This window comes from Anabrus simplex, chromosome 6, assembly GCF_040414725.1.
Source record: "Anabrus simplex isolate iqAnaSimp1 chromosome 6, ASM4041472v1, whole genome shotgun sequence".
NCBI classification, from domain to species: domain Eukaryota; kingdom Metazoa; phylum Arthropoda; class Insecta; order Orthoptera; family Tettigoniidae; genus Anabrus; species Anabrus simplex.
The window spans coordinates 77694197-77715140 of NC_090270.1; the positions used below are offsets into that span (position 1 = coordinate 77694197).

The window sequence follows — 20944 nt, forward strand, 5'->3', positions numbered from 1 at the left end:
AGGAAACACTTGGGAATAAGGAGACTAGCAGCTCGACTAAGCGGTATGCTCCGAGCTGTCAGTGGAAAGATGGCGTGGGAAGACATTAATAGAAGACGAATAAACTTGAATGAAGTATTTAAAAGTAGGAGAAACCAAGGAAGATGCTCGATACATTTCCAGATAACAGAATATCACGTTGTCAGTGTGAAAACATCCTCAGTTATATGGATTTGATTTCATGACCGTGCGAGTTGGCCGTGCTGTTAGGGGCACGCAGCTGTGAACTCGCATCCGGGAGATAGTGCCCGATAATTCTCTAATCAGGCAGCTTCTCAGTTGGCCTTGCGATACAGAGTGAATCTCGTTCTAGACCTCAGTCCACAATTGAAGTACTCGGACGATCCAGGAATTGAGCCGGTAAGAGTGAGACCATAGAGTTTAGTATCATCATCGAAACAGCTAAGTGGAAATTTCAACTTGTCCAATCAACACATGCCATAGAATAAGTTGCCATGTCTAATCATCAGTGGACAAAATTACTAGGAATTTATTCCGAATTCTGAAGGTCAACAGCCTTCGCAAAGAAAGTCCGCGACTATCTTATCTACTCGTTATTAATTCTCTAGATATTGGGAATCCTCTTACGAGATTATAAGGGGATTTAAGGAAAGCCTGTAATATACGAGATATGAATAAACAAATTTAACATCGTCCTTCATAAAATGTTCTTGAAATGAATTTCTGGATAATTATGCAAGACCAGAATGAATACGTAATTCAATGAAGAATTTCTCTGATCTCTCTTTATATATATCTCTCTCTCTTTCTCTCTCCCTCTCTAGCTCTCATGTCAGCCTCCAGATCGCGGGTTCAAACCCGGCTGAGGTAGGCCTAGTCGGATTTTTGAACGGGAAAGATTCATTCGCACTCGTTTTCCCACGATGTCGGCATCTAAAATATCTCTGCTGTTATAATTGGAGTATACCCGATAAAATTAATTTAAATTCAGTTTTCGTTTCTGTGCCATCTGGTAGAATAAAACGGAACTTCGCAATTGACTCACAGGCGAATCAATATGCGAACAACAGAGTAGCTGAAACAATAATAATAATAATAATAATAATAATAATAATAATAATAATAATAATAATAATAATAATATAACCGAGAAAGTTGGCCGTGCGGTTGGGGTGGCGCAGTTGTGAGCTTGAATTAGGGAGGAGATAGTGGGTTTGAACTCCACAGTCGGCAGCCCTGAAGATGGCTTTCCGTGGTTTCCCATTTTCACACCAGACAAATGCTGGGGATGTACCTTAATTAAGGCCACGGCCGCTTCCTTCCCCACTTCTAGCCCTTTCCTGTCCCATCGTCACCACAAGACCTATCTCTATCTGTGCGACTTAAAGCAAATAGTAAAGAAAAAAGGGAATGGTTGTCTAGTTATATTTTTAAAACAATAATCACCGCCACTAGACGTTCTCGAACTTCCCAGACATGATTGCTCAAATGTTCTTAATACGGCTTGCATCAACCAACTACCAAAGTTAAATGCATTGATATATTGAGATACAGTTTTATTCCATTCTGGGATAAAATTAGCATGTTAATGATTATCTCAATAACATTGTGAATAAGCAACATTATTTCAATGTAATTAAAAAGCCTGTTCTATACGTTTGAAAGAACACCCTCAGTTTATTATCTCCCAGAATAACTGAAATATGGGCCTCGGAAGCTACGAAAAATATTATACGGTAATGTTAACCTTTCAGTTAAAAGTTGCAGATAATTTTTGGTAAATGACCTTCCTATAGGACGTAAATGTTTTTATTGAAATCTCAATTTGATACTTCCCTTATGAATCTGACATTACTTACAGTTACTTATGTCAGGCTGCTCACTTTCAGCTTTTCAATTCTAACTCTGGTTAAGAGAGGATGATTGCCCTGTTGTACATAAAACAATAATCACCACTCCCACCACCATCTCTTTCCACATTCGTATCAGACCTTGTTCTCTTCCAAACCCGATGGTGTTAGGTTTGCGAAGCGTAGGGAGTCTTATTTCCACGCCCTTCTCAGCCCTTTCCCCTTACCTCTCCTGCGGGTGAGGATGTACAATTCTTACACAGTACCCCTTATCTTTCATACGTTGATACATTTATCCTTTGACCTACTTCCCCACATATAGATATATTTTGAAAGTCACTACGGTTACCTCTTCAAAGCAGCGAATGCACTGCGTTTACAGAACTTTTATTTGTTCACTTTCCGAAACTTGCGCCTTAACTTATGTAACCATACAAGCTCCTTTTTGGGGGAAGCTAAATCTCACCAAATAGTCATTACAGTGCAGTAAACACTGCCACTTCCGAGAGAATCCGAACATTTTCAAGATTTAAAATCTTACCTACAGACAGCAAAATTTATCTCAATCACAATTCTTTATTAATATTTTATTCGTATATAATCCACGCCCCCATAAATTGACAACACAAATTTATTCAACTGGTGTCCCCGACGTGAACAGAACAGAAGTGAGTATGAGTATTAGAAACGCATGTTTTTCAAACATTAAGTTATATCACTCATAATCGTCATTATAATTGAATTTCGAGAGTTATTAACCCATAATTTATAATATTTGAACCCATCTCTTTTCAGTTTAGACTCGGTTAATTTATAAATATTAGGTTCTTCAGTCGTCCGGCCAGCGGCCGTAGCCGTGTTGAAACACCGGATCCCGTGAGATCTCCGAAGTTAAGCAACATTGGGCGTGGTCGAGAAGCCGCTGGATTGTCACGTGCTGTTGGTAGGGGGTAAGGGAATGGAGGAGCGGAAAGGAACTGGCCACCCTACCGTACGTAAACTCCGGCTCAGGCACACCTCTGCGGAGGTTCAGACCTGCCTTCGGGCAGAACACACCCTTACCTTACCTCAGTCATCCGAAACTAGATTTGAAAGCTACGTGAAGAATGAAACAGCTTGATTAAAACATGCTTCGTTCTTGAAAGAACATCATTAGATTATATCAAATCACACTAAAATATTTAGAAATATATGAACATATATGCTTCTTTCTGTTTATACTTAGGAACTTGAAATCTAGAACTTTTCCTAATGAAGTCTTCTTTTCTCTCCGCTCTAGCTGCCGATAAGTACTAGGGTTGGAATTTTACTTATGGCAACCGATTATTTACTACTAAAACAAAAGTGATACCTGTGTGAAATGTCTAGTCCTTCAGTGTAGTCATCAGCATTGTCTACAACTCGTTGTCTGTATTGTGGAAGTCGTAGAGTCCCTGTAGGAGCATCTCTGACGGAGCGAATCTGTAGAATCTCGGGAACATTCCGGAAGCGAATGCCACGAAGTGGCTCCTTCGTCTATGGGATCAAATCATAATCACAGTGTATATGGTGCACTGAAAAGCATTTCCGAACCCCAGTGACCTTGCAAATCGGCTACAGGGTGTGCCACATGTGTCCGCGCATTATCGTGCGACATGGTCGCACATTATCGTGCGACATGATGGGAGGGTTCTGCAAGAAGTGTTGCCACTTCCTTCGCAACGCTCATCTCAGGTTATACTCCAAAATACAGTATCACGGAAATACTGTACGTTAACAGTCTGTCCTTGTGGTACGCCATATGTTAGGATGGTACCATCGCAATCGTAGACAAGAATCACCATAACTTTCACATTAGTAGGGGTTCGACGAACGTTTGTTTTTCGCGGTGACCCGTAATGATCCCACTCACCGAATTGGTCATTTAAGTTCAGGTTCTTACGATCTCGCCCATATCTCATCAAGAGAAATAATACGGCATAAGAAAGCGCTTCAGAGTTTGACTGTCGTCGTACCGTACGTTTACACTTCCATCAACTCTCGATGCAATTTTCCGCAATTTCGGGCACTTCTTTAGAATACGCAGCATAGTCGTGTGCGATAATCCCGCCTCCTGACCTAACTCATAAATCGTCTGATGTCAATGTCTAATAGCGCGACAAAAGCCTGCTCTTCCTCTTCACTGGCCCGAACGATCTACGCCTATTACTCTTTCACGTCCCTCACTGAAAGCTCTAACCCACCTCGCCACTGTTCTGTTTGGTAATGCTGTTTCCGCACATGCCTCACAAAGACCTTCATGGCATTGCCTTGCTGTGCGGCCAAGAGTACATTGAATTTTCTCCCAACTTCGTTGTTCCTGTTTCGTGAACATGACGAATACAAATACACATGACAATTTAGAGCGCCAACTCATACAAGACTGACCTCTTCTCACCACAGCGCATGCGCGTTGCGTCGGAGAGGAGAGCGAGGTAGGTTAGACGTAGACAAACACGTGGTAGAAGTTGAAGATGGGCGAAGATGTTCCTTTGTGGAACAGTTCCGGTTGTTCCTGTTCTGGGGAAGTACTATGCTCCAAATAAGAGTTCCAAAATAACAGTCCTAGGTTTAGGAGGTGGGGAAATCAGAAAATATCAACAAACCTCGTGTTCGTGTTTGCTAATTCCAAAATTGCTTCCTCATTGCGAGCCATATGCTTTGTTTTAATTGGATGCGCTTTAGGGTAGTTGAGTCTAAACAAAGTAAACTTAGCTTTATCCAGAGTGTTCTAGGAGCAATATGAGTACGATCGCAAGAATTCAGAGCGAACAGTTAGCTGATGACGTGATGACAAAGAGACTTGCTAGGCGAAGCTAAATCTGAGGACTAATAAATCTGCATTAAGTGACAAGCCTTTCACATAGTTACTTTACTCATATGACGGTGTTTATACATTTAAACTAATTGTTAGGATTTCTAACACTAGAAATTTACACATTGTTGTAGATAGCACAACACAAAAAAGCCGTAAACCGCGCTAAAAAATAGTGGTAGTTGAAGATGCACGTGGTTAAACGCAGTGAAAATTAAAAGGAACGAAGATTAATAACTAATGTGTCATGTCATGGATACTTACTGCGAATTCGCAATCTGTTCAATTGCTGACGAAGACACGTGCCTCTTTCATATTTCACGGGTTCCCTTCTCTGGTCGCTTAGTATCCACTGCTGTTCATTGCAACCAGTGACTACTGGAATTTCAAATAATATCGATAACTAGCACGTACGTTCTCTCCTAGTGGGAACAGCCACCACTCGTGCTTGCGAGGTTCTCAAACCGTGGCGTTGCTAGACCAGTCCCGCTAGTGAGCAGGCGATACGGAACACTGTTATTTCGGAACAGAATGTCGTCAGACCAATTCCGCTGGAGTGCAGGCGCTACGGGACACTGTTATTTCAGAACAGAATGTCGTCAGACCAATTCCGCTGGAGTACAGGCGCTACGGGACACTGTTATTTCAGAACAGAATGTCGTCAAACGAATTCCGCTGGAGTGCAGGCACTACGGGACACTGTTATTTCGGAACAGAATGTCGTCAGACCAAATCCGCTGGAGTACAGGCGCTACGGGACACTGTTATTTCAGAACAGAATGTCGTCAGACCAATTCCGCTGGAGTACAGGCGCTACGGGACACTGTTATTTCAGAACAGAATGTCGTCAGACCAATTCCGCTGGAGTACAGGCGCTACGAGACACTGTTATTTCAGAATAGAATGTCGTCAGACCAATCCCGTTGGAGTGCAGGCGATACGGAACACTGTTATTTCAGAACAGAATGTCGTCAGACCAATTCTGCTGGAGTGCAGGCGCTACGGGACACTGTTATTTCAGAACAGAATGTCGTCAGACCAATTCCGCTGGAGTACAGGCGCTACGGGACACTGTTATTTCAGAATAGAATGTCGTCAGACCAATTCTGCTGGAGTGCAGGCGCTATGGGACACTGTTATTTCAGAACAGAATGTCATCAGACCAATTCTGCTGGAGTACAGGCGCTACGGGACACTGTTATTTCAGAATAGAATGTCGTCAGACCAATTCCGCTGGAGTGCAGGCGATACGGAACACTGTTATTTCAGAACAGAATGTCGTCAGACCAATCCCGCTGGAGTGCAGGCACTACGGGACACTGTTATTTCAGAACAGAATGTCGTCAGACCAATCCCGCTGGAGTGCAGGCGATACGGAACACTGTTATTTCAGAACAGAATGTCATCAGACCAATCCCGCTGGAGTGCAGGCGCTACGGGACGCTGTTATTTCGGAACAGGTTGTTGCCAGACCAATCCCGCAGGAATGCAGGCGCTAAGGGACACTGTTATTTCGTAACAGGATGTTGCCAGACCAATCCCGTTGGAGTGCTGACGATACGGAACACCGTTATTTCGGGACAGAATGTTGCGGCATAGAACAGTTCCGAATCCGAAACAGTTTCCAAAATAACTGTTGTTTAACTTTTTGCCCATGTAGTAAAGGTGAAAATAATTATTTTTTTTAATTTCGCATCCACGGTAGTGACGGCACTATTTAAGTTCCATCCCACGCACAACATGACCAAACAAGCAGTAATTGACCACACGTCACAGTCTGAAATGATTCGAATAGAAACACTTTTTACGAACCGTGGAATTCGGAGACTGCACTCCGTCTGAACTCCTTCGCCGTCTGAAAATCTTAACAGGTTATACAGCGATAGACGGCATCCTCAAAAGCATCTGGACGTCTCGTTTCCCTTCCGATGCTCAGAAAATATTCACAGTCTCCGTCGCACTCGTGAAGATCACTCACATAACCTAATTGAATTGTACCTGACAACAGCGAACGCCTCAGTGATGACATCAACTTCAGAGTACTTAACCGCCGCGTCTTTACAACTTCAAAGTAAGGTACCGGTACTTACAAAATTGGTGTTGTTATAAACGACTAGCAATTAATCTTACTGTTATTTATAAAATCAAGGTTACAGGTCAAACTGATGCTAGATAATAAATACGTTAAAACAATATCACTTACTAGTTACCACTTGCAGAATAAAAGGTTTTTCTTGTTTTCCCAAAAATTTGCTTCTTGTGACTCATGCCCTTGTAACAAATCACGATTCAACTCTCTTGTAAAATTTAAGCAATTAGAGCATTATCGTTAGTTCTCAGGCCAGATCAGCTTTGTTTGCTCTATCAGATACCGATAACCAAAGTTAACAGGGAGAGCAGTGGAACGACGTGTAAATAAATAGCCTTACTGACGTCAGCCATAATTAACATAATGTTCACATAACGTCATAGCTTTGACTCCCCGTTGTTATGCACCGCATAGCTAAGAACTTGAGAATAAGACCATTGCAACAGTGAAATTATCGCATGAAAATATAGGCTGAGTCATTACCTGCAGCCATCATTTTTCAAGTCTGTAAAGTATCTCATTTCATTTCATACCATCCGTTGTACCTGTCTTTGGCGGGACAATCACTTAGCAAGTGCATGATTACATTTTTCCCATCCTTCTTGTTGTTGCTGAGATTCTAGATATCCAGACGGGCATGCCTCTCCCCTGCCACTTTTCGTGACTACAGGTAACTCGCTTCCTGGCTCTCTATGACCTTTTGCAGTTTAACTTTTTGCATTATTTTTGCTCTTGATTTAACAAATGAGCATTCAAAAGAAAGAGAATAGAGATTAGCTGTGACGAATTGCACTCTCATTTCATAAATATCGATAATTTCTTTTTAAAAACGAGTTTTTAAAATTGTACGAAGTGTGCGATTTGCAAATACTGTTGCAAATACGCGCCATCATTGCTGTCCACTTCACATTTTGGCCACTGGGACGCCTGTTTTGTGTCATTATAATATTCTGTAATTATCAGTTAAGAAAAGAATGATAGTAAAACCAAAAATTACTTCCAGAACATTCGTCAATATAATAATGCACTTGCATTTGCTTCCATTCAAGTGGATACCATAAATGTTAAAAAAATCAAAGATTACATTAAGTGGTAAGTAAGACTGTCTAATATACTGATTTGTGTATTCCTTAGTTCACTAGTAGTTCACCAGAGGGCTACTCCACCACATACTTTATGAACATGCGAGATTTCTCGCACGGCTCCCCTAGTCAGGTTAATATTAAAAAGTACAGACAGGAGTACAAAGCTTATAAAACAACGCGGCGATCATCTCCGTAGCAATTCTCCATAGAGTTAGTTGCCGGCTCTTGGACTTAAATTTTCACACGACCGCCAGTGATATTTCCCTTATTTTCCACTGTATCGAAAAAGAAAACGCTTAGAACAAAAGAATTGTAAGTAATATTCTAAATATATATCATCGTGTAAAGCCAGCCGTAGAAGAGATATCTGAACTTTTATGTCCCCTCTGAATCCTCGTCCTGCTGATCTTTTAAATAACTTATAGCTAACATCCTACTTGAGCTTATGATGAAAATTCACTTATCCATTTTTCGGTGATGCTGTAACAGATAAAGAAGTAGAAATTAAACTGAAACTATCATGTGTCCTATCCGGTATAAAATCCAAGAGAGTATCAGGTAAATATTTAAAAAAGTAGAGAGGGGTGGATAGATTACGGTCTTCAAAATAATGTGGAAAGTGGAAACTGGGAACTTACACAGTGGTGGCCTACGATTACCTAAATCTCAACCAGTAACCACAAAAAGCCGCGAGTAAATGAAAAAACTGTATCATCAACAACAAAACGTTTAATTCCTCTTCCTGGAAGGGAGGGGCGGACCACGTAAAAAGTGCATGTTGTATCCTTGGTTGTATACCGCTGGGAATGCTGCGGCTCCAAAGTTACCAACTCTTCATTAATATCGATTACCGAAATGTAACGAATACATTTTATTTGAAGAAGTAACTTACAAATGAAAATTTAATTTTATGAAAAGTAACTATTAGAAATAAAACATTACTGAATAAGTACTCGCTTTCAAGTAATTCGACCACTTCTACTCAATTATTTCCCAATTAAGTATGTAAAATACATTTTCAGTTTAATTCGAAAATATGCACCCGTATAAAATCAGTCTTCTACTCCTATTCCCTCTGCTGCCGGCCATTACATCTAGAGCCTCCTCAACTGTAACTGCAACTGTAGTGCAAATGCGTATATAAGAGCAAATCGAACTTAGATATTCATTTCGCGAAAAGCTCTTCACTGAAGGAAATGTCCTTTCCCAATCAGCGGTTGAAAGAGGCAGGGCGGCTATTAAAACCAACAAGTAATAGATATTGGGATAAAAGTTGTTATGCTTGCCCAAAACAGTCAGCATTCCAGATGGATTTTCATTTGCTGCTTTACATTCCTCAAACCATAGATACTCTTCTGCTAGAGCTGAATCCGATGTTCTGTTTTCAAAAAGAAACTTCCTTTCAAGTATTTTCTAGGACTTAAACTGATGGCAGAAACTCTCTCTTTCCGAAAATATTGTTTGAGAAAAGTGAAGTTTATACTTCCTTAATTATGGGAGAAATCTCGGAGAGAGACTAGATCCCGTGATCTAGTTCAGTAGTATTTTAGAGTTAGCAACACAATTTCAACCTGTATCGTCGAAGTACTTGTATCTACAAACCTCTTAATTACAACGTGATTAAGTGTGGATGTGTCGTGGGTATTTGCTTAAGACTGTTATCTTTTGAATGATACATGTAATCCCTTACCTACTGGGTATCAGCCTTCCATTGTATTCGAAACTTCTGCCCATCAGTTAACGTCGCGAGTGCACCGGATTTGGAAGCAGGTTATGGAAGATTTTTAAAGCGAGTGAAAACATCCCTAAACATATCACTAACAAGCTAGAAAAATATAGTTATACTGTTATATTTCTTAAGCCGCTGTCATCAGAATTCATTAGAGCCCTATAAGTGGAAATCTGTGAAAAATGATAAGCATTATATGCTGAGTGCTGTGTTGAGCAATGTTCTGTGCCGTATACATGAACTTGTTTCTTGTATTAGGATAAATTATTAGCGGACAGCGCTGGCATTGTGATTTAAATTTTTCTTTACATTCGAACTCCAGGAGCCTTGTCCTAGAATGTATGTCTTTGTCAATATTATTTTCTAAGAATACCTTGTTAGAATCCAATTATTTATTCAAACAGCATAATTGTTTGCGCTACGTGAAGTACATCACAATGTTGACCGTCGTGTGATATGTTGTTTGCTTCTCTGTTTCCGAGTGGTCACACACACATCACTTACTGTCACTTGACTCTATATCGCATGGGTAACATATTATTTCTAGTTTCAAGTTTCTTCAGTGGCTTTCATTCACTTTCAATACCGTACATTCTTGATAGTTGGTCTGTTGGTGAGAAGAATGTTGGATTAATTTCAAGTTAAATGTTAAGAAGAAATGGATGAGATTTACTTTGGTCTAAATGACACTGAATTTGTTTAGTACTGACAACTGAAGTGAACAGTCCGGCTTTAAGCGAGCACGTTCCTCCTATAAATATGGTTTTATAAGAATACTTCACTAAATTTTATTAATTGTAAGAAGTGTTTTGAATGTGTCCTCAAAAATTTGAAACAGCCATATATTTATAGTTGAATAATTGAAGCCGATGGTCAATAAGATACCAAAACTTGTAAAACTAAAGAGAGGCTCAAAACTTGGATAAAGATTGCATTCGTTGCGTACAGTTATTGATGTCGTATCGACCGCGGTGTTTCTTGCACAGCTTGTGAATACTTTGCAGTGGATAACCGGATCATGAAAGCATTTGGCCATGCATATTTTGTGATGGAAGCCATGAACAGCGAATCGTGTAACGATGCGTCTTCGGTTGTAATTAGTTTGTTTTCATTCTGTCGTTAGCGCAGCATCTGTTGCATAGAAACCGCTCCAGATTTCTTTTCTCTTTCGTTGCCTTTCAGTTAGCACCTTCACTGAGTTACCGGTAGGTGGTAGGGGGTACTTTATTCTGAGGTCTAGTTAATTTATTGGCCAATCTAGAGGGATGATAGGCCAGGAACAACTTTCAGGAAACGGGCTTTCTCTGTAGTGTTTAAGTAGTAACTAATAATTTAGGGCAGATGCTCTCAAGTCCATATGTCGGAATATATTTAATCTATACTAATATTATACAGAAAGAGAGTTTGTGGGTTTGTTTTTATGTCGTGGCTAATATTGGCAATCAGTCAACCGATTACAGTAACTATTTCACCATTAGAAAGCTGGTTTGTTCTCAGTTGTCATAGATATATATAAATGTGTTTACTAAAGGAGAAAAATAAAGCAGTTCGGAAAAATTGTCCGTCCAGGTCTCTTACAAATGAATACACTGCCTAAATTGTTAGACATACTAAGAAATGGATCCCACGAGAAGTAATGCTGAATAAAATAGTGGAACTTAAAATATATATATATTTTGGCTGATTTACCTACCTTCTTTCTTTTCGGAGAATACTTCTATTTATCATTCCATTATATTCTCAAGCCTAAGTGAGGTTAATAATATTGACATGATCTAAAATTAAATCATGAGTTCGGAGTAGTTTAAGCGAAATAAATTTTACCGAAACAAATGTAACCCTTTTCAAGTTGTTTAAACGTGACTTTGATAGATCGTCTTTATCCTTTTAAAAGTACTGTATTACTGTTATACACATTTTAGGTGAATGTAAAAGAAATGTTTGAATGGTTACAGTGATAACTTTCGATAAGCGCAAAAGTTGTATGCTTGTAAACTGAATTATAATCATACAAATGTACTGTATAAGCATTTCGTGATCATTCAAACGTCAGAGACAAGTTCTGTTTACACAACTGACAATCCCGGAAAGTTAAAAAAGATAGGTATGTTTAAGTATCACTCTTATCATAGACAAGCAGTTCAAAGGAGAACTATTTGATTTTGTTTACGTACTGTTCGCAGTTAGTAGTACCGGTACCGGTACATACGTTACGTTAGACTTGTTCAACACGTTCTGCTCTGTCTATTTGGAATACTACTTAAATGTATTAATAAGAAAAATGTTTGCGAAATACGAAATAAATTAAATGTAATCTATTATTTTCTTAAAAACATTGAAGTTCTTTAGGCTTTTCCAATCGTGAAATTACCAGCGTTTCACCCCAGTGTAGCAGTGGGCTCATCAGTTGGAATCCTACGCCTTTCCAAAATGCTAGTGGCTAGTGCGCCGTTGAGACACCACTGCAAGCCTCTTATGCAGGACAATTTAGTGACGGTGCACTAGGGGAAGCACGTGCCTCAACTTGTATCAACGCCTGTCTTTGGCCTTTATATCAAAAATGAAAAAGGAAACCGTAATTTAATTTCATAAATTGCAAATGTTAAAACCATTTAAGCTCCTTAGGCTTTCTCAATCGTGAAATTACTAGCGTTTCTCCCCAGTGTAGCATTGGGCTTTTCTTTTCACAAGAAATTCTAGTCACCTTTCACCCTCAAAAATCAAGAAAGAGAGAATGGTTTTCGTTTTTTCGTATGATACTAAACTATTATTTAGGGATTTTGAGGAATAATATTACGGAAGCCATCTGAGTCCAACTCTTTGTCATTAAAAGTAAACTTCATATTCGGTATTATTTTTATTTTAAAAAATTATGTCCTAGTTCGAAGATATTCTATTTAAGTAATAGCATGTAATATTTAACCGTGTCATCTAAAAAGATGCACATGAGAGTATCAGCTGATTTGGTTGGCGATAGCAAATCTAATTACGGGTGGCAAGTTGCTAAGAGCGCCATAGCTTGGTATTAGTTAGCACTTAGTAATTGGTTAGTTCTACAACCTGAGATGTGTGAAGGACTTGTTATTTTCTCTCTGTCTAGCACATCAGTTAGAGCCGGACTGTTCAGTGTGCCGGTTGTCAGTGTCGTGACAGCCAGGGGTTGAGTCAGTTTCAGGAAGGAACAGATAACATCATCGTGATTGATAAAAATTTGCGGACAGAAATTGCTCAATATCTCATAAGAGAACATTTCACATAATTTCTACCACACGTTTAGTGAATATCATAGAGATATGGTACAACTATAGTAGCTTAGGATATTAGGTATCTATTCCGATAATAATACTTCGGAACGAATATTTCATTCAAGGTGTTTTGAATTTGTAGAACAAAATTGCTCAGTACTCAATACTTTGAAAAGGAGTTTCCAGCCACGTAATCTGTAAAGACAAACACACTTTTTATATAAAACTGACAAGTTTTGAAATACGAATGCCTTTCCAGTTTAAAATTCTATACACCTTTTTGAAAAGCGTAGCTGGAAACTTAAACGTAAGTTGGGACGAACTATCCCCCTACGTACTTCACCAAAGTCCTCTCAGAGGAAGACCTACCTGTAACAAACACATTTATTTTCAGAGATTTACTTTATACCTTAGTTAATCAATGCAAACGCTACTTTGTACATCAAAATCAGGTGTACATGAACTAATGAGTGTGATAAGGAAATAAAAAAGCAGCTTTTCATTCTGAGAACGTAGTAGTTTCACTGAACGTGGAAGACTATTCAGACATTAGAATTTTGAAGAGATTGCCGCGATAGATTTACAACATCCTACAGACTGCATGGTCGAAATGGAAGCTTACAATTCTACGGAAAGGAGCTGCGATGTCGGAGAGCAGCAGTCCCCGATATCTAGCAGTAGCAGCACCACGACCACCACGGGTGTGTGGGTTCGTCGCCCTCTGGAATCTCACAGGAACAGTATGGGGTCCCCACTAGAGTCTATAGTGAGTATAGGAACAGAAGAAAACCCTTTACTTCCTGGAAAAAAATTACTTCAGTCCACTTTCACCTCCAAGTTTAAACATCGCAGCATATCCAGAAGGTACCAAATTAGTTATTTTGTTAACTATTTTTTGAAAGTATGACAGTATTTTAGAGTTAAAATGAATCAGATTTGGTATAGAGTTAAGAATGTTCTCCTGGTGTAATTAGGATACAAACCCTTTTCCTTTTCACATAAATATTTATTTAAAAATTTATGTTCAATTCTATGCTTAGTATAGTCATTCTCCGAACAAAAGAGCCCCGTGTTCCAAATCTGAACTATTAAGTTGTGCATATTCCAAATAGTCTGAACAGAAGATAATTCGACTCCTAAAAATGACAAGATTTTAGAGTGATCGAACACTTTCTGTTCTGTCTATTTGGAATTTTGTTAAACGTTATTAATAAGAAAAATGTTTCCGAAAAGGAAGTAAATTAAATGTAAACTATTATTTTATTTTGCAAGAAATTCTAGTCACATATTCGGACAACAGGTTCAGAGTTCAACCTCAAAAATCAAGACGTAGACAATGGTTTGCGTTTTCGTATGGTGCTATAGAAACGTATACTACGCGAAGTCACAGAATATTAGTTTAATTTGCTTATACATTACTGAATTAAAAATATGAATTTGTTTAAATTATGTTTTTATCAATTTGTTTTGCTAATGAAAATGGTTCAATAAATTAATTAAAAAATATCATTGAGAGCTACTCATCTCTCCATTTCATAAAATCTGTAACTCACAGAACAACACATTTTTAGAATATTTAGAATGGTGGTGGTGATTATTGTTTTAACAGGAAGTACTGCTCCTATACATCCATCCTCTCTTAACACTAATCAGAATGGAAAATAGAAGAGATCCTATCCTTCGAAGAATGAAGGATCGTCAAAAGAAGGGCAAGGATTTCGAAGGACGTGAAACTGTAAAACTCCCTACCTTTCTAGACCTCGCAAACCTAATACCGTCAGGGTCGGAAAAGAACCAGGCAGGTCGGATAGGAAAGACGAAAGTGAGGAGCCTGACACAAGTAGGGGAAAGGGGGGCAAGATGGGGACACGGGGCAAGACGGGGTGGGGGTTTCCTTGTCTCCATGGTGCTGCCACTGGCCTGAAAATGGAAATATCTTGAAGGGCAGATGAAGGTTACACAGTTTGTACGACTTCTAGTCAGTGTGAGCTGTCTGGATGCTTGGAGTGGCCTTTTTACTGTTTCTAACCCCTGTGATCTTATACATATGTATCCTTTGGACTTTGATGAGGTAAGCTGGAATTGAAATACATTTGTTCTTGAAGACTATCCATTAGACTGTACCTTAATGTATATATATTGAGCTTGTGGAGGAAATTCATAAATAAATGAAGATAGTTTTATTCCGTTAGTCTCAGTATAACATTTATTTATTTATTTATTTATTTATGTCTTTCTGTACATGGCGGGGCTCAGGCTATGAAGCCTGCTATTATGCCAAACCATATAATTATGCACCTGTATAAACATAATATACTGAACATTATAACTACTTAAAAAATAAGTTAATTATAATTTAAAGTTAATGTGAAATGTAATTTGTATGAAATGTAAAGCATCATAAAAATCATTTTAACATTTTAAAATTAATTTATAATAATTAATATTATTAGAGCTATATCTCGAAAAATATAAACTATAATGTTTCTAACCTTACATTGACATTTTATTCATTTAACTTAATAATCTAAAATTTAAGGGTACTTCTAAGAGTAAATCAATCTGAGTGTAGGTAAAATTTCCAGCACATTCTTCTGAATAGCTTTAGGTTGCTTATGTCTCTAATTTCAGCCGGGAGAGAATTCCAGGAACGTATGGTCCCCGGTACAAATGACTTGTTAAACGTACTACTGTGATGAGTGGGGATGGACAGCAGGGTTTGTACTGATGACCTTGAGGGTGTTCTGCTTGAGGGAGAGAGGTAGTTGAAATCTGTTCTCAGATAATGTGGTTTACCTGTTCGCAGTATTTTGTGAAGAAGAGAAACAGCATGGTATTTACGTCTATCACATAATCTTAACCAGGACAGCTGATGGAGGAATGGGCTAATGTGGGAATGGAGCGGAACATTTAGAATGAATCGAATGCAGGCATTATGCGCCCGTTGAAGTTTAGAACCAAGTGAACAACTTATGTTATTATAGACTACATCACCATAATCAAATATTGGTAGTATTAGTCCTTGAATGAGCAGTTTCCTGGTTTTGACAGGTAGAAAATCTCTCAGTTTGTATAGTGAGTGTAATGAACCGAATACACGTTGACAAATTTTTGTTACGTGCTCTGACCAACTTAAATACTTATCAAAAATTATTCCAAGGTTCTTAACAGAGTCTTTCAGTGCTATAGGTGTTTCATTGATCTTGACAACCGGTACGTTGATGCTTTCTAACTTGGCATGCGCTTTTCTAGATCCTATTATGATGGCTTGCGATTTTGGGGCAAGATGGGGACGTCCCCGTCTTGCCCCAGTCCTAATCTTGCCCTTTAGGATAAATAGTATTTCCCCTATAGGTACTTATATAATTTCTAGTCATATTTCATTTTTATAAATTATGCCCCCTGGTATAGGCCAAGGGACCAAATACTGAGTGCAAAGGGTAGTGGGGTTCTAAATCAGTCATTACCGACAGCAGTGGCTATGCTGGCTAAGGCGCAGCGATGGGTCATGGGGCCAAGCTCTCTGCTGACTCGGTAGACGCGTGGGTTCGAGCCTCACCGTCGGGCGTCCTTGAAATGGTTTTCCGTGGTTTCCCATTTTCAACACCAGTCAAATGCTGGGACGGTACCTTCTGACAGTCCACGGCAACTTCCTTCGACACCCTTGCCCAGTTTCATTCATCTTCATCCATTCCATCTCTCATCCCGACGCGCAGGTCGCCCACGGGAGTCGACTTTAAAGACCTGCACACGGCCTCTCAGGAGGTCACACGAAAAAATCGGTCATTTAAAAATCCATATATTTTTACCATAAAAATGAATTAAAATTCTATTCTTGCTCATTATGCCAACTACGAGCCTTATGATGGTTTATTATGGTGTAATACTTTACGTTGATATTAATAATTCAAGGTTATAGGAATAGATTCAAATTTTAGTATAATTTTTACTGAAGAATGCAAGTTTCCAGGCCAGTGGCAGCACCATGGAGACAAAGAAACCTCCACCCCGTCTTGCCCCATATGTGGGGCAAGACGGGGCATTGGTAGTATGACGATTTTTTGTGTGTGGAGTTTTTGTGTTTAACTTTTCAAAAACTATTTTAGTGCACAATGAGAAACAGATAGTGACGCAACAAAATGGAACTATTTATGAAGATATTATCAACATGTATAACGCACCTGAACTACTTTTTCCTTAGCGTCCCCATCTTGCCCCCCCCCCCTTCCCCTAAGTGAAAATAATGCCAGACTCAGTTAGAGGAACCGTGAAGCTGAAATCTCCTAGCATCCTCTTTTAGTCGCCTCTTACCACAAACAGGGGATATCGTGGATGTTTAAAATGTTTGGATCTTACGTATTTATTCATGATGCTAGTAGAAAACATTTCAACATTAAGTATATTCATGAGGTTAGTCAAGAGGGAGGGTTATTTGGAACCTGTGTATATAGGGTGTGTGAATAACGATATCCAGCAATCACAGATCGTTATAAGAAGGATTAGGACAATTACAATGGGAATAAGAACCAACACTTTAACTCGCAATTTTCATCCGGATTCAGCTGGGGTAAAGTATAGTAATATAGTTTTCCAGTCATAATTTATCAGACTACCTGTTGCTTTTCCTTGATGGATGCATTATCTTTGGATCTGTCCCCTGGCACAGGCCAGAGCAAAATGTAGCTTCCACGGTATTCTCAGTATTTTTGGCTCTAATACTACTAAAGCTGCAGAGCTGAGTAATCATGAGTAATGCCATTCGGAGCACTAGTACGTCTGGGCAGTATAAAAGGTGCTCTCGCAGAACCAGTCATGCTGTCCTAGCACACTCTGGCCCAGTGACGAAGGCAATGGCAAATTACCTCACTCCTTATCTTGCCCTGTACGCCTCATTATGACGCCACCATCAATATTTGCGATTTCCCTATAACAGCGTAGTGCTTTTTTGAGGATCCAACCAGCCTTCGAGCTGAAGACTTGACAGTTTATCTGTGCTCGTTCTGTCTGGTCTCATTTCGATTGCCCCTCCCCTACTTTCGCACGACGGTGAGAGTGAAGGGAGTAGTTGATGTTGTTTGAGTCATCAGTCCATAGACTGGTTTGATGCACCTCGATATGATAAAGATGTTGATTCCCATAGGGAATCTGAAATATTTGTCCCGAATGAATAAATTTATAATACCAATATAGTGGTCCGTTATTGGACATTATAAATTTTCCAGCTAACTCATTCCTGGTTGCCAGCGTTTCGCCCTCGTTGTTGGTACCTAGCACACCTACCAAGACGCTGGCTAGTGCATACTGTGGAGGCCACTGCGTAGGCCTAGTCCCTGTGGGGATCAACATCTATATCATCTGATAGCCAAACAGGCATCATTTCTTGGTAAAGAGACAAAGTCTCTCATAGTGCATTGGCACTGCCGGTGGTTCCAAGTAGCCTCCACGGTATGCACTAGCCAGCATCTTGGTAGGTGTGCTAGGTACCAACAACGAGGGCGAAACGCTGGCAACCAGAAATGAGTTAGATGGAAAATTTATAATGTCCAATAACGGACCACTATATTGGTATTATTGATGCAGCACTCCACATCACACTGTCCTGTGCTAATCTTTTCATTTCTACGTAACTGCTGCATCCTACATCTGCTCTAATCTGCTTGTGTATTCATACCTTGGTCTACCCCTACCATTCCTACCACCTACACTTTCCTCAAAAACCATCTGAACAAGTCCTGGGAGTCTTAAGATGTGTCTATCATTCTATTTCTCGTCAAAATTTAGCCGAATCTATCTCCTCTCACCAATTCGATCCAGTATCTCTTCATTCGTGATTTGATCTATCCATCTCACCTTCTGCATTCTTCTGTAACACCACATTTCAAAAGCTTCTATTCTCCTCTCTAAGCGAGTTATCGTCCAAGTTTCATTCCCATGCAATGCCACGCTCCATACGAAAATCTTCAAAAACATCTTTCTAATTCCTACATCAATGTTAAAAGTGAGCAAATTTATTTTCGTAAGAAATACCTTCCTTGCCTGTGCTAGTCTGCATTTTTCGGCCTCCTTACTTCTGCTATCGTTAGTTACTTTACCCAAGCAACAGTATCAATCTAATTCCTTTAAGACTGTATTTCCTTATCTAATATTTCCTGCATCACCTGGCTTCATTCGACTACACTCCATTACTTCTGTTTTGGACTGTATTCGTGCAAAAATTCCACATCCGCTTTCTGACGGATCTTGACTTTTCATGACCTCTAGATACAGAAAAAAAAAGTGGGCTTCCAGATATTGATTTAAGACGTCGTGGGGTCTTTTTGCGAGGTATTTGAGCCGCACACCACGTCCAAAACTACTTTAAGTTACTCATCCAATTTGCATCTGTATATATATTTATGTGATTGATAGACAGTAGAATGCTTTGATCTTCTACTCCACCACGCCATTTTTCACTCACCCTATATATTTATGTAGGAGCTGCCTAGCCGAGGTGGTAAAGGCGTGTTCAGTTTTGCTATTTGCTTTACGTCGCACCGACACAGATAGGTCTTATGGCGGCGATCGGACAGGAATGGGATTCGAACCCACTATCTCTCGGATGCGAGCTGATAGCTGCGTGCTCCTAACCGCACGGCCAACTCGCCCAGTCGTGTTCAGTTTACCCGGGAAGACGCGGGTTCCTTTCCCCACCAGGAAGTCGGAAAATTTAAGAAACGAGATTTCCACTTCAAGAATGGCACATGGCCTCTGCTCCACCTAGTCTTTATCATGAAACTGTAATAATGTGACCGCACTGTTACACTCTATATATTTATATGACTAATAGAAAGCAGAATGTTAGGATCCTCTATTCTATCCTAGTCTTTAAAATGAAACTGAAATCACGTGACTTCTGTGTTACAGTGATGTAGATTTGATACGGATAGACATCTTAATTGCTTCCCTTTTCCATTTCCCTCGTGCTGATAGTTTCAGATGGAGGAAAACTGGAGCACCGGAACTACACATGCACTAACTCGCTTCCGGTTACTATAATTACATATAATTCCTCATAGTTCAGCAACCAGCACTGCTGAACTTTTAACTCTTTGTGTCAGATAAAAGTTTGACATTCAAAACGTTCATTGGACCACAAGATTCACTGTCAAAATAATCAGCGATCTGTAATAGAATACAGGGCGGTTCAGCAGAACACTAAAACAGTGGCCTCTCAAGTGCTGCTTTTGAGTTTATGTACCGTATAATAATATTCTATTTCCTTTTCAAGTATCGGCTGTCCAAAACCAGGACGTGCCTTATAATCGGTTTGAAACATCGCTATTACGTTGTGTACAGGGTCAACAAAAAATGCGATCGAATAATAACATGATGTGATAAAGGGAATGGGATCATTTATTAAAATTAGGATAGGAACTACAAGCGTTAGAAATGATGGGTTCTCGGGTGGGGGGGGGGGGGGGGGGCGTTTGTAGGTGGGACGTGTCCCACCCGGTAGTTTTCTGTGTAATATTTCCTGTCAAAGTTTTACATTTCAACGATATAATAGTATGGGTGGATTACAATAATAAAACGTGTAATGAAACAGACTATCAGCACTTCACCGTAAGTGCTAAAATCATGCCTAGGCCTATATAGAGCAAGGTGGTAAGACTCCCTCATTTTCCAGTTTCTGATTACTTCTTTCCAATAACTTCGGATTATTAGAGGACAGTGTTGAGTGACAAGTGGAAACTTGGACTATCTTTCTTCTGGGCTCAACTAACAGAAAGCAACCACTCCGTCCTTAACACAGACGATGATTGATTTTATTCTTCCGAATAAATGTCAACCACAAAGCTAAAGATGTGTCAGACTCCTGAAATAACCTGAGATCACAGCAGATTTCTTCTGTTAGAAACACTTTTTTTCCAACGCAGTGGATAGTGTATCGGTGCCTGTGACATTTAGGATGTATCCCTCACCTCACCCCCTCCAGTATAACTCACGGTGATAAAATCCAGTCCTCTAGATCGCAATCTTCATCCAGATTCAAACGGGGCAAATAATGATAATAATAATAATAATAATAATAATAATAATAATAATAATAATAATAATCATTATTATTATTATT

The 20944-nt window shown here is 39.4% G+C and overlaps 1 protein-coding gene across 5 annotated transcripts in view; it reads left to right on the top strand.

Moving 5' to 3' along the window:
- LOC136876133 (ATP-sensitive inward rectifier potassium channel 12) overlaps positions 1 to 20944 on the top strand; it is a 114957-nt gene that overhangs the window by 75001 nt on the left and 19012 nt on the right. The window contains exon 1 of one of the 5 annotated variants that reach the window (XM_067149830.2): positions 12718 to 13695. The exons of the other annotated variants lie outside the window; for them this stretch is intronic. Within the exon in view, the coding sequence (XP_067005931.1) occupies positions 13433 to 13695 (263 nt within the window). The 5' untranslated portion in view covers positions 12718 to 13432. Of the gene's footprint in view, positions 1 to 12717; positions 13696 to 20944 lie in introns of those variants that run through there. 5 annotated transcript variants of the gene reach the window in all.